Source organism: Notamacropus eugenii, chromosome 5 (genome assembly GCF_028372415.1).
Source record: "Notamacropus eugenii isolate mMacEug1 chromosome 5, mMacEug1.pri_v2, whole genome shotgun sequence".
Classification (NCBI taxonomy): domain Eukaryota; kingdom Metazoa; phylum Chordata; class Mammalia; order Diprotodontia; family Macropodidae; genus Notamacropus; species Notamacropus eugenii.
In genome coordinates, this window is record NC_092876.1 from 461,191,465 (window position 1) to 461,205,359 (window position 13,895).

Sequence of the window (13,895 nt, forward strand, 5' to 3'; positions counted from 1 at the left end):
GAATTTTTAGGCTTCAGTAGTCAAGCAAGATTTATGTAAAATGTAGTTTCTGATGAGATTTCTAAGGGTTTTTTGAAAAATGGAAATGCTTTAAATTAAAATAAAAATACTTTTTACTTTTAGTCACATAGTTGGGATAATTCCTGGGAAAGTTTAATTTCCTGTACTCCTCAAATCATTTGAATAGATAAGAGCCAAGATTTTATTCTTCAATTTAACAAGTATATTCTAGAATACCCAGTATGTGTTCAACCGTACAGCAAGCCTATGGAAAATACTAAGAGAAAGACTAGAGGCAATTATTGCTCCCAAGGAATCTACTCTTATTTGGAAAAATAAACAATACACTTGACACAGTTAAATAACAATGTCAGATGATACATAATTGAGCACCCCAAAATAGAACAGAAATCGCATGTGGTGAGTTCCAAAGAGAAAGAGAAAGATAGAAGTTGTGTGGAAGGATACGGCTATCCTTCCTTTTCCTTTGGCCTCTAGGCTATATGTTAATATTAGGATGATACTTTAGTCTTAAATCCTTGATCTAATCTCAATCAATCAATCAGTATTTATTGAGTGACTACTCTAGGTCAGGCACTGTGCTGAGCTCTGAGGATACAAAAAGAGGCAAAAGACAGGCTCTGCCCTCAAGGAGCAGACAATCTAATGGGAGAGACAACGTGCAAACAGATACCAAGCAAGCTATATACAGGATAAACAGGAAATAAGTAACAGAGGGAAGGCACTGAAACTAAGAGTGGGGAGGTCTGGGGAAGGCTCCCTATAGAAGGTGAGATTTTGGTTGGGACTTAAAGAAAGCCAGGAAGGTCAGTAGACAAGAGGAGGTAGAGTGTTCCATGGGGGACAGTCAGGGAGAATTTCCAGAGGCCAGAGATGGAGTGTGTTGTTTGTGGAACAGCCAGGAAGCCAGTGTCACTGGACTGAAGAGTATACAGTGAGGGATAAGGTGCAAGAAGCCTGGAAAGGTTGGAGGGGGCTAGGTTATGAAGGGCTTTGAATGCCAAACTGATCATTCTGTCTTCGCTCCTGGCAGCAATAGGAAACCACTGGTGTTCGTTGAGTAGGAAGGTCACATGATCAGACCTGCTTTTTAGGAAACTCACTTTAGTAGCCGAATGAAGTATGGACTGGTGTGGAGACATTAGGTTGGCAAACCCACCAGGAGGATTTCATTAAAGCATCAATCCTGAAAAAATATTTCTGCATCTCTTTATATCATTCTTATCTGACACCTGTGACATTTAAAAAGTTTGAAAGATATAATTTCTGGGTTATTAATCATTTTATTAGTAATGCTAGCCTATTACCAATAAAATGGGTCAATGACACTCTTGAATGCCAAAGACAAATCATGGTGGTGGGCTCACAGTTTTATATGCACTTGAAAGAGTAGGTGTTCCCAAGGGTAGCAATCAACTCTGATTGGTTGACAAGTATGAGAGAGAATGAATATTACAATGGAGGTGGACCTAGTTTAATGAGGAGCTGGGGAATGTAACTTTGATGATGTCATTTACTTCTAAATTGTCCAGCCTTGGACAGTCTAATCAAAGAATTTACCCCCAGACCCAAACCTGTATCCAACTTCCCCACAACAAGAAGATAGGACTCATTGGAAAAGACACTGAAAAATTGGGAAAAATTAAAGGCAAAAAGAAAAAAAGTGATGGCAAAGGATGGAATGGATAGATAGTGTCTTGGAAGCAATAAACATGAACTTAGGCAGACTTTCAGAGACAGTGGAAGACAGAGAGGCCTGGCATGCTATGGTCCATGGGGTCACAAAGAGTCAGACATGAGTGAATAACAACAAAAACTGAGAGATGAGAGAGGAAATGAGAGAGAGACATGTGAAGAAGCTAGCACCCCAACATGTCCCTTGATTCCCATTGCCAAGCCCCAAAGACTCCTAAGAGCACACTTCCAAGTGAAATAGTTCTCTCTTTGGTCAAATTGAGATTTTATCTTGTTCCTCAATGAAAGAACGAAATTACTCTTATGCTTTGGATTATCTATTCTAATTTGTGTAACCTTAATTTTTATAACCTTTCTGTTTATTTCTTATTTGGATAAATGAGATTATCATTTGCATACTAGAGTGTAGTAGGAGGGAACTAAACTGGCCAAGACTAAGATGTTACTCTTCTCTCAGTATTGATGAGGAAAAATGACTTTTATTCTTTTATTCTAAAGTCCCTGATATGTAGTAGACAGATATAATTCTAGCCTAGAATTCCTCTTAAATAAGAGACACCAAAAGAGGGGTAGCCTAGCCATGACTGTTCTGGTTCTTACCTGCCCTTCCTCTACTAGTCTACTGGTAGTATAGCCATGGGCCCTCCACAATGGTGGGGTGTAGGGTGTGTTCAGGGAAGACAAATACTTCTTATGCGAGGGTTGTTGAACCATTTTCAGGGCTGCTTTCCTCTTTTGGTGTCCATCTGATTCATTCGACTCTTACCTTGGCTTTTATTTTTGTATTAAGTTAAAAAAAAATAACAATTACATTCAAAGACAAAAAAAATCAGACATTGTCTCCTGTTCCCATAATTTCAGCAGAGAAATGTCAGTAGAACACACACTGGACAAAAGAAAAAAGAATCTAGAAAAAAACAAGCAGAGCAAGATGTTAGGAATCCTTCTCTAGGTTGAGATTAGTACTGCTAGAGCATGACTGCACAGTGTGGCAAGGCAAGGAGAACTTTAGAGTTTGGAAAACAGGATCCACTTTTATTGAGTGTTGTGGTGGTAACCAGGACACCCGTGTCAAGGAAGTTTGCAACTGCCCCCAAGCAAGGTCTCCTATCATTTGAACTGGTTGTCAATCAAGGTCCCTTTCATCTTGGCTTTCTTGGTTTCTAGCTCAGGCAGCTCCTAAAGCCATCTCTTGCTCATGCCCTTCCACTCCAGCTGTTTTTCAGTCATTTTGGCATTCTGCACATGTGAGTTAGCAATTTCTCTAACCTCAATCTCCTCCTCTTCTTCATCCATGGTGGAGATGGTGACAGAGCTAAATTTACCCACGTCCTTTGTATGTTCAGTCATCATTACCTTCTTAGGAGGTTCTTGTTTTTTACTGTATATGTTGGTTTTTTCCATGCCCTGTCCAAACTTGACAATAGCTCCATCTATGATAAAGGTCACTGGAGCATTTTTCTGCTGATAAAAGAGCAGGAAGCCATACTTTCCACACTTCTGCCAGAATTGTCATTCTGTGCCTTCAGGCCTCCGGAAATGGACACTCTCCTTTTCTGTGTTACAGAATTTGTGAGCATGTTTGGCTGCATCAATCACCTGGGCAGACAGGCTAAACTAGGTTGAGAGTATCTGAGGGGGGCCTCAAACCCTTTGGTGAATTAGGGAAGTATCTACCCTAAGCATGTGAAGACTTCCTCCAATGGAATGGGTAGATGAGAACAATTTGTTCTAACAGCCATGAAGGTGGTTGAAGCAAGTGCTGTAGTGAGTTTGGAGCTTAGACATCAAAGACAACAAGGTCATCCACTGCATCCATCACTGAGCCATCACCAGTTGTCTTGACTTTGTCTTGCCACTGGACTTCAATGCCACTGGAAGATCAAAAGGAAAGCAGAAAATGGGGGGGGGGGGGGGGAGGCGGGATTTTATAAACAGTTTCTCACATAAAGGTCTCATATCTCAAATATATGAAGAACTTTGTCAAATCTATTAGACTACAAGTCATACCCCAACTGATAAATGGTGAAAAAGATATAAACAGTTTTCCAATGAAGAAATCAAAACACTTTATAGTCATATGAAAAAATGCTCTAAATCATTGCTAATTAGAGACATGTAAATTAAAACAACCTTGAAATACTGTTTTACACCTACCAGATTGGCTAAAATTATTGAAAAGTGACAAATGTTGGAGGTTAGGGAAAAATTGGGACACTAATTCATTGTTGGTGGAATTGTGACTGATCCAATCTTTTGAAGAGCAATCTGGAATTATGCCTGATGAGTTATTAAACTGCTTGTAACCTTTGACACATCAATACCACCAGTAGGTCTATGATTAGGGAAAAAGGAAAAGAACTTATATGTTCTAAAGTGTTTATAGCAGCTCTCTTTGTGGTGGCAAAGAACTGGAAATTGCAATGATGCCCATCAGTTGGGGATGACTGAACAAGTTGTGATTGTATGATTGTGATGGAACACTACTATGCTATAAGAAATGATGAGCTCAGTGATCTTACAAAAAACATGGAAAGACTTGTGGGAAATAATGAAGAGTGAAATGAATAAAACTAATAGAACACTATACAACAATAACAATATTGTTTTAAGAATGACTTTGAGTGAATAAGTTATTTTTTTTTTTAGGTTCTACACATATATTCCTATTAAATACACTTTCACCATAGTCATGTTGAATAGAAGATTTAAAATGAATGGGAGAAACCATAAAACAAAACAAAACATAACACCAAAGAAAACTGTCTGCTTCCATCTGTGATCTAATTCCATAGTTCTTTCTCTGGATGTGGAAAGTGTTTTGCCTTAAAAGTCCATTGGGAAATTTTTAGGTACTTGCATTGCTATGAAGCACTAAGTCTACTAGAAAAATTCCTCACACACTGTGGTCATTGCTATGTACAAAGTTCTCCTGGTTCTGCTCCTTTCTCTCAGCATCAGTTCATATAAGTCTTTCTAGGTCTCTCTAAAGTCTTCCTGTTCATCATTTCTTATAGCACAGTAGTATTCCATTACATTCATATACCACAACTTGTTCAGTCATTCCCCAATTGATGGGTATCCCCTTGATTTCCAGTTTTTGGCCACCACAAAAAGAGGTGCTAGAAATATTTTTGTACACGTGGGACCCTTTCCCATTTTTATGATCTTTTGGGGATACAGTTCTAGAAGCGGTATTGCTGGGTCAAAGGGTACGCATATTTTTGTAGCCCTTTGGGCATAGTTCCAAATTGCTCTCCTGAGTGGTTGGATCAGCTCACAGCTCCACCAGCAATGAGTTGGTGTTGCAACTCTCCCACATCTTCTCCAACATGTTATTTTGATTATAAATACCCAAATTAACCATAAAGGACATATGAAGAAAGATATTATCTGCATCCAGAGAAAAAACTAATAAATAAAAGTATTTATTGAATAATTTTATATATATGTATGTGTTTCTGTCTAATGGTAGCCATCTCTAGGGTATGGAGAGGTAGAGGGCAGAAAAAAAAATTTACATGATAACTTTATTATATATTTATAGGGAACAGCAGGTTGTACATGACAGATTTGCAGTTTCGTGCGCAATCATCTTTTTATTACACTATGTTATGGAAATGGTTGCTTTATTGCATAAATTCAAAATAAAGTAAAAAAAAGTAGAAACAGAACAAAGAGAGGGAGAGTGAAGCTGACAACTTTGTCCAATTTTGCCCCACGTAAATCCAATTTATACACCAATCAAAAGCTATCACTCATACTGTTCCCGCCCCCCCACTTTTTTTCACGTACCTTAAAGTCCTGTGGTGACAGTCAAGTGACAAAGCAGCAGGTGCAGATACATTGGGAATCGCAGTCACAACTCTGCACACAGGTGGCCCAGGTCATAGGGTCATCTTCTCACTGGAAGCAGCAGTGGAATTCCACAGCTCCCTGGGGGTTTGAGCAACCTTTTAAGGACTGCACTGCTCACCTTCTGGTGTGCGGAAGGAACTAGAAAAGGTGCCCCCCAAATTGCCTGCTTCACTCAACCCTGGCCCCTTTACCAAGGCAGACAGGAATCCCAGCGTGCAGTAGAAACACAAAAATTGCACAAAAACTTTTACAAAGATGATTCCATTTACCCTCGGTACATGGAATGCACCCACACTTATAAACAACACAAAATCCAGTAGACCTGAAAGACAAACAGCTCTTGTGAGAGAACTCAGCAGAAATCACATCTAAGTAGCAGACTGAGTGAAATAAGACTGGCAAATGAAGGCAAGCTTAGAAGTCAGAGCTGGATACACGCTTTCTGGAGTGGCAGCAGTAAAGGGGAACACCACGAAGCTGGTGTAGGTTGTGCAATCAAAACTAACCTAGTGAACAAGCTTGTGTGCTTACCATAAGGAGTAAATAACAGACTCATGACAATGAGATGGCCATCGGAAGGACAATGCCATGCCACCATCATCAGTATCTCTGCTCCCACCATGACGAACCCTAATGAGGTCAAAGAAAAATTTTATGAAAACCTAGAGACCCTCACCATCAATGTACCAAAAGAGCGCAAGCTTATAATTCTGGGTGATTTGAGTAGCAGTGACTTTAGAGTAGGCACACACTACTACATGGCAGGGAGTCCTTGGAACGGAGTCAGAAACAGCAACAGCAATGGCCACTTACTACTGAACATTTATGCATGCCATGACCTTGTCCTCACTAACGCTGTCTTCCATTTGAATAAATGCAATAAAATTTCATGGATGCACCCTCACAGCAAACATTGGCATTTTATAGACTATGTCATTGTAAGGAGAAGAGACAGAGAAGATGTGAGAATGACAAAAGTGTTGTGTGGCACAGAGTGCTGTACTGGCCACAGATGTATACTCGTCAAGCTAAATATTTGCATTTAACAGAAGTGGCAGCCCCAAGGAAAGACAATTGCCAGAAGGCTTAATGTCAACAGATTTGAGTGCTTCTCTGAATGGGAACAGGACATTGCTAACTTGGAGGAAATTTTCATGAGTCAATACATGGTTGGCAACAGTGGAGTAGAAAAGGCGTGTGCAGTTTTCAGAGATTTGGTGTGCAGCACTGCATTTACTCATCTGGGCCAGAACACTCAAAAACATCAAGACTGGTTGGATGAAAATGATGGAGAAATTCAGAAGCTGCTAAATGAAAAATGAGAATTCCACAGGGTTTATCAGCAAGAGAGTTCATCCATCTCCAAGATGTCAGCATTTAATTCCATCAAAAGTGAAAAAAAACAAACAAAGCTTAGAGAAATTCAGGATTCTTGGCTCAATAAGAATGCAGATGAAATTCAGTTTCACACTGATAGTAACAATCTAAAGTATTTTCATAATACCTCAAAGTCTATTTATGGGTCAAAGATCTATGGTGCATCACAACTACTCAGTGTTGACGAAACCACATTGATTAGTGATAAGGACACAATCCTGGAGAAATGTGTTGAACACTTCCCTAGTATTCTCAAGGGATCATCATCAATCAATGCTGAAGCCATTGACTGTACACCTCAGGCATCCTCTCAAGCCAAATTTCCAACTGAAGAGGCTTTGAATGCCATTAGCCTCCTCTCATATGGCAAAGCACCTGCTGCTAATTCTATCTCAGTTGAAATGTACAAGGTAGGGGATCCAATGCTCACACAAAAGCAGAGTGAAATATTCTGGGGTACATAGCAACAGGAAGTTATTTCCTTGGAGTTCAAGGATGCTTCCATTGTCCATCTCTGTAAAGGTAAAGGAAATAGATTGTCCTGTGACAATTACAGGGACATCTTGCAAGATTCTTGCCAGAGTAGGCTTAATAGACTGATCCTTCATCTGGAAGATGGTCATCTACCTGAGAGAGCCAGTGTGACTTCAGAAAGGGCTGAGGAACCGTTGCTATGGTGTTTGCTGCCTGACAACTCTGGAAGAAATGCCAGGAGTAGAATAGAGAACTAGACACAAAATTGACCAATTTGACCCAGGCCTGTGACACTGTTGGTTGCAAGGGCTTGTGTCAAAATTTGGTTGCCTTGAGTATCACATGCCAACTTCATGATGGCAGGCTTGCCCAGGTTCTATATGATGGACAAGGCTCTCACTGCTTCCCAGTCACCAATGGAGTGAAGCAAGGCTGCGTGCTTGCTTCTATGCTTTTTAGCATGTTTTCAGAAACGTTGTTAATGAAAACAGTATCAAGACCAGCTTACAGCACTTATGGTAAACTATTAAACTTGAAAAGGCTACTATTAAAGTGAAGGGAGAATTGGTCCATAATTCTGTTTGCAGATGATTGTGCACTCAATGAAGCCTCTGAATGTAAGATACAACAAAGTATGGATTGATTCTCTGCTGCTTGTGCTAAATTTGGCCTAACAATTAACTCCAAGAAAACTTAAGTGCTCCACCAGCTAGCCTGCGCCACATCATCCATACACTGGAACCATCAGTTACAGAAAATGGAGAAGTTTTCACTATTGTAGATAAGTTCCATCACTTTGGTAGTATACTTTCCAAGGATGTACACATGGATAATGAGGTTGACATTGTCAGAGCTAGTTCAGCGTTTGGGAGGCTCTGAAGGACAGTATAGGAGAAAAGAGGTATTAGATTGTCTACCAAACTGAAGGTCTCGTTGTATGCCTGTGAACCTGGACAGTCTACCAGCACCATGCCAGGAAACTTCATCTTAGATTTCTTGTATGGTTGGGTTGGGTCTGACCAGGACTGAGGAGTGTTAATTCAATCTAATGTCCTTCAAGAGACTGAACTTTAAAATGACAACTATAGAAAAAGGGGGAACTCTGAATCTCCTTAAAACATTGGTTACTAATAATAATTTCTCTCAATAGTACCATATATACTCATTTATATGTTATGTTCCCCCCTCCCTTCAGTAAAATATAACCACCAAGAAAGCAGGAACCATTCTTCATTTTTGTCTTAATCTCCTCAATGCCTAGCATAGTGCTTTACACATAACAGGTGCTTAATAAATGCTTGTTGATTGGAAAGAATTCAATATGACAGAGAATCTCTTAAGGTTTTCTGTGTCAGCTATAAAAATAAAACTTAAAATGTAAGAAAACTTTAAAGGGATTTATTGGGAAATTGAGGGGAAAATTCTGCGATCAAAAAGCACAAGTGATGGCAACTTTTAGGGAAAAAGTCATGCCAATCTCTAGAGCTGTAATCTTTTTCTAAAAAGAGGGTAATTTGGAGAACCAGTAAGGACTCAGGAGGGAGGGCAGCTAAGATGAAAGGAAGGGGAAGAGTTTAATCTGTGAGTGCTCCAAGAGCTATTTGTCCCATATGATCTACCTCTATCTTATTCATTTGTATATTGGGGCCTGCCTGTAACTTTTTCTAACGCATCTTTTAAAATGTTATCTAATATTATAGGTGACTAAGACATTATCAGTGGAGTCACTTGCGAACTGGTCCAAAAAAAAAAAAAAAGAAATTGTAATAAAAACTGACTTAAAGGTCCATACCCTTTCATTCAGAGATCCTGCTCCTAGGCATTTATCCCAAGGAAGTGAGAGACAGAAAAAAAAAGTCCCAAACTTTTCTCAGCTGCAAAGATATGGAAACAAAGTAGCTGTCCCCAGATTGGGAATATCTAGATAACGTATAGCTCGTGAATGTAAATGAATGTTAATGCACCATAAGACACATTTAAGCACGTCGACTTACGTGAACTGAAGCGAAACAAAGAGTCAAGAAACAATGCACAGAATGGCAACAATGTAAACGGAGAGAACAACAAATGGAAAATGGATGCTGTGTAATTATTACGACCCCAGAGAATTGAGAAGATGCCTTTCCACCCTGTCCCACAAATTCCGCATTCTATCAGGTGCAACTGCAGTATTTACTAGTTTTGCTGTTCTCTCTCCCCCATTTATATTTCCATTTATACTAAAAGCCCTTACACATTTCCCCAAATGACACATTTTTCTCAAACATCATTTCACAAAACCCTTCTTGAACATCTCGAGTTCCTATCGTGAACGCGGCCACTCTGGCCGCGGAGTCAGACCGAAAGAACCCACAGTGACCATCTTCTTCGGAAACAAGCTCAGACTCGGCCCCGAGAGAAGCGGACGGAAGACCCCGAGTCCGGCCGGCGTGTCTCACCGCAGGGGGCAGCTTCGGAGCAGGCGATAGCACGGACTGGGAAAGGCGGACACGAAGCCGCCGACCGGCAAAGAGAAAAGACCCCTCACCGAATTACATAAACGAATCGGGGGCCCTAGCCCTCAGGGGGCTCCCACTCGAGGGCGGGGGACGACACGGACGAGGCCGCGGGCTCGGCTCAGGGGGGCTGACTGGGGGAAGGGAAAGACGAGGAAGGCGGGCTCCGGCCGGAGTATGGAGGGACGCCAACGCACCATACACAGCCCACACACAGAAGCGCGTGGGACGCCGACACCGACGCCAATTAATGAGGTGTAAGGAAGCCGACCTGGCCGGGGAGCCCCGGGCGGGCCACTGGAGGGTTCTGGGCGTCAGTCCGCTCCTCCGGAGGATCAAAGCGCGGAGACTTTCTAAGATCTAAGCCGGTGCAGGCGCAGTACGCTCAGCTCACCCGAGCAGGCTCCTGCGCCCGTGCCACTGTCCGGGGCACATTGCATGCTGGGAGATGCGCGCTGCATGCTGGGAGATGTAGTCTGGAAGAGGTAGAGCGTGTTGACGTCGTCGGGCCTCTTGACGTAGAACGTCCTTACTCCTGCACGGCTCCCTCCTAAGCCTCAGTCTTCCTCCTCCCCCTCCCCCTGCTCCGCCTCCGAACTCGGGGAGGCTTTTACGCCACACGGGATCCCAGAGTCCTCCCCGGCGCCGGCCCGCTTTTCGGCCAAGTGACGTGGACGTCAACAGCAATGGCGGAAGGAGAGGAGGCATCGCCGCCGCCAACGTCGGACAGCGACAGCTGGTGAGTGAGACCCGGGGCGCGTCCGGCGCCGAGCCCGCCCTGCTGCCCCCGGCGCCCGCCGGAGGCCTGAGGAGGCGGGACGGCGCGGGGGGGATCCGCGGAGGCCCGCGGCCTGAGAGCCGCGCCCCGCCCCTGCCCCTCTGCCTCGGCTGGGGGAAGTGGGGGCGACGGGGAGCGGCTTCCCGCCCCCAGGGAAGTGGCTCCCCTCGAGCCCTCTCCATCCATCTCCTTAGAAGCGGCTCCGTCCTACCCCCCGAAAGTGCCCCCTCCTACCCCTGAAAGTGCCCCCTCCTACCCCCTGAAAGTGTTCCCTCTTATTCCCTCCTGAAAGTGCCCCCCTCGTACCCCCCTGAAAATACCCCCTCGTACCCCCCTGAAAGTGCCCCCTCCTATCCCCCCAAAGATCCTTCCTCAGAGGAGCTCTCAGTGCCCAGGGAAGTGGGTGTGTCATTTTCTACCATCCCCCTTGTAGAAGTATCCAAGCTGTGTTGGAGTGGCATCCCAGGATGGGTGGAGCTAGAAATGTGATATGGAGTGGGCATATTTTCAGGGTCCTGTTCTGGAGGGTTCCGAGTATCCGCTGATGGTGGGGGGTTGGGGGGCGGGGACGGCACAGGCTGGGACGGCCGGGCCGACTGCTGTTGAAATCTGAACTGTGACCCAACCATGGCCTCTCCTTCAGTGCAGAACTATCTCTGAGAAGAAGGAACTTGTCCCTCCCCACGCTGCTAGAAGGTGTGGTGTGTGAGAGAACCCCCCTAGCCGAGCCCCTGGGGAATGACTTAAACTTTGCCTGGTTCCGCTGGGCTTAGTCCAGTTTCTTTCCACTCTTTTTTATCTTCAGCTTAAGCCGCACAAAAATGCCTCAGATCTGTGGGTATGTGTATATCCATCTCTCTTATCTAGTCCACTGATGGCTTTAATTCCTGGGTAGGTTGGCTGTGTTAGTGATGCCTTGTCCACGTATTACTACTGTAGCAAGCGCTATGATATTGGGCGCTCATCTAGTAAAAAACTCAAGGCATATTTGGAATGTTTGCAGATGACCCAGGTGTATGGTTCTCAAAGACTTGACTAGTTTAAGTATTTCTGAAAATCGAATATACTTGGCACACTTTACCTTATCAGATGTCCTCAGCATACTGTTATTCTGTTAATTTTTAAAAATTGATGACTTTCGATTCATTGATATGTCAGTCACTGCCCAACAACCAACACCCCTTCCACCTTCCCATTTAAAAAGTGCCCACCTAATAATTCCATATTAGTATGGGCCTTTTTCCATTTTTTAGTTTACCACTCATTATGTTTTGTTAACTCTGAATAAAGTTTTATCATTGTGAAGAAAATCTACAATGTTTTAGAAAGGATGAGTAATTGAGAACATCATCAATCATTTATGAAATGCCTTCTATGGCCATCAACAAGTATTTCTGAAGTGCCTGTTACACGTCAGGCACTGTGGAAGGAGCTGGGGATACAAGTACAAAGAATGGAAAGATTTTTACTGAAAGTGAGCTTACATTCTCTGTGCTTCAGGGATGTGAATAAAAACTTAAAAATGACCTCTTTAATGAGCTTACCTTTGACTAGAATAAATTAATAGAGGGTTTTACAAAAAATAGAAAGTATTACAGAGGAGGGCCTCTAACCAAGGAAGACACTTTAAAGCAGAAGACCCTTGAGGTAAAGATGAGAGCATTTTCGGTGTGGGGGACGCTTGTGTTTGTATTGGTGAACAAGAATCAAGTGCCTGCTGTCATTGGATCCTCATAACCCTGGGAGGTAGGTGCTGTTATTATCCCTGTTTGACTGTTGAGAAAACCTAGATTAAGTCACTTGCTGGGGTCATACAGCTAGTGTCTGAGGGCAGATTTGATCTCTGATCTTCCTAACTCTAGGTTCAGCACTCTCTCCACTGGGACACCTAGCTGACTGCAGCTAGGCTAAGCAGAGAATTTGTAACAGCTTATCCAACAAGTAACAGTCTCTAATGCTTCTTGAGCAGGGCATGTGGTCAGAACTGTGCCTGAGAAATGTTCGCTAGCTTTGTGGAGGATGAATCGGATCAAGGAGAAGCTGGATTCAGGAAGACCATTGCAATAGTCCAGATAAATCAGGGCCTCTCCTTCTGGTAATTGGAATGTGTTTGAATTTAAAAATGAGACCTTGAACAGTTTTTCTTCCCTGGTTCAATTCCTTCATTTAGTGTCAAATATCTTTTCAAATATGTAGTTATGTGGTAACTGTCTGCACTAGGAGAAATCCATGCATAAGATTTAACATATCCAAAGGAGATTTATTAAAGGATGTTCTTTGCTGTCAGAGACAGGAGTAGGCAGTATACCCAAGGCCTCTTAAGTCTTTATCTGAATTGGGCTATGGTGGAACAAGTCTTCAGATGTGGTGATGTGGCAGCTCCAAAGATGATTTCCCAGGCTTTCCTTTGGGGTAGGAAAAACTTCAATCTCTGTGTTAGAGACAGTTCCTCTTTTTTTTGGAGGAAGTTCCAGGATAGTTACTTAAAGGACAAAGTGTCTGCTCTGTCTGCTTTAATATCTATGCTTTGTGATCTTTGAGCTTGGTAATTGGTTGAGAGGGTTGAGAATATTAATATTCCCTCGTTTGCTCAAGGTTGGTTAACAATTGAAATTTAGGGGATCTTGTATAAGATCTCAGATGTCATTGGGCCTTCTGCACCTACGTGGGCATTTTGTGTATGAGGTTATTACTGGGTAAGGAAGGAAGACCTTAGCTGGTTTTAGGGGTGGAAGCATAAAGTAAGGGGCATCTAACACTTAGGAGAATATATGCCAGTTCTCTAACAGTTGCCAGGAGAGTGGCCATGTCTTACTTAAGTGAGAAATCAAAGCTTTGTGTGTTTTTCCCCCGTGAAATACTAACTCATTCCATTGTGGGTGACATGGCAAGGAGAGAATAAACTTCCAATACATAAGATTTTAAAAGGGGGATAAAAGTCTTAGTAATATAACTGCATAAAAATGCATGCATCTAGCCCGTAGTAAGCAAAATTTGTTTGTTTACATTCCTCCACGTGAGGGAAAGATAGCACTTGCATTAAAAAACTCTGAAAAGCAAAACCATTGCTGTATACACATATAACAACGGGAACATGGAACTGCAGTGCAGAATAAAAGGTATTTTTGTTTTACCACACTGACCAGAGGTAAAAAGAAACTGAGAACTGTTGTAGATGTAGATTTGACAAAATTAAA

General features: G+C 42.6%; 1 protein-coding gene across 4 annotated transcripts in view; it reads left to right on the forward strand.

Annotated features, from left to right (window-relative positions):
- Window positions 1–10,435: 10,435 nt before the first annotated feature.
- TBC1D23 (TBC1 domain family member 23) overlaps window positions 10,436–13,895 on the forward strand; it is a 44,295-nt gene continuing 40,835 nt past the window's right edge. For 2 of the 4 annotated variants that reach the window (XM_072615389.1, XM_072615392.1), the window contains exons 1-2: window positions 10,575–10,659; window positions 12,668–12,793. In XM_072615389.1, coding sequence (XP_072471490.1) covers window positions 12,696–12,793 — 98 coding nt within the window. In that variant the 5' untranslated portion in view covers window positions 10,575–10,659; window positions 12,668–12,695. Of the gene's footprint in view, window positions 10,660–12,667; window positions 12,794–13,895 lie in introns of all 4 variants that reach the window. The other 2 variants (XM_072615390.1, XM_072615393.1) reach the window with 1 other exon arrangement.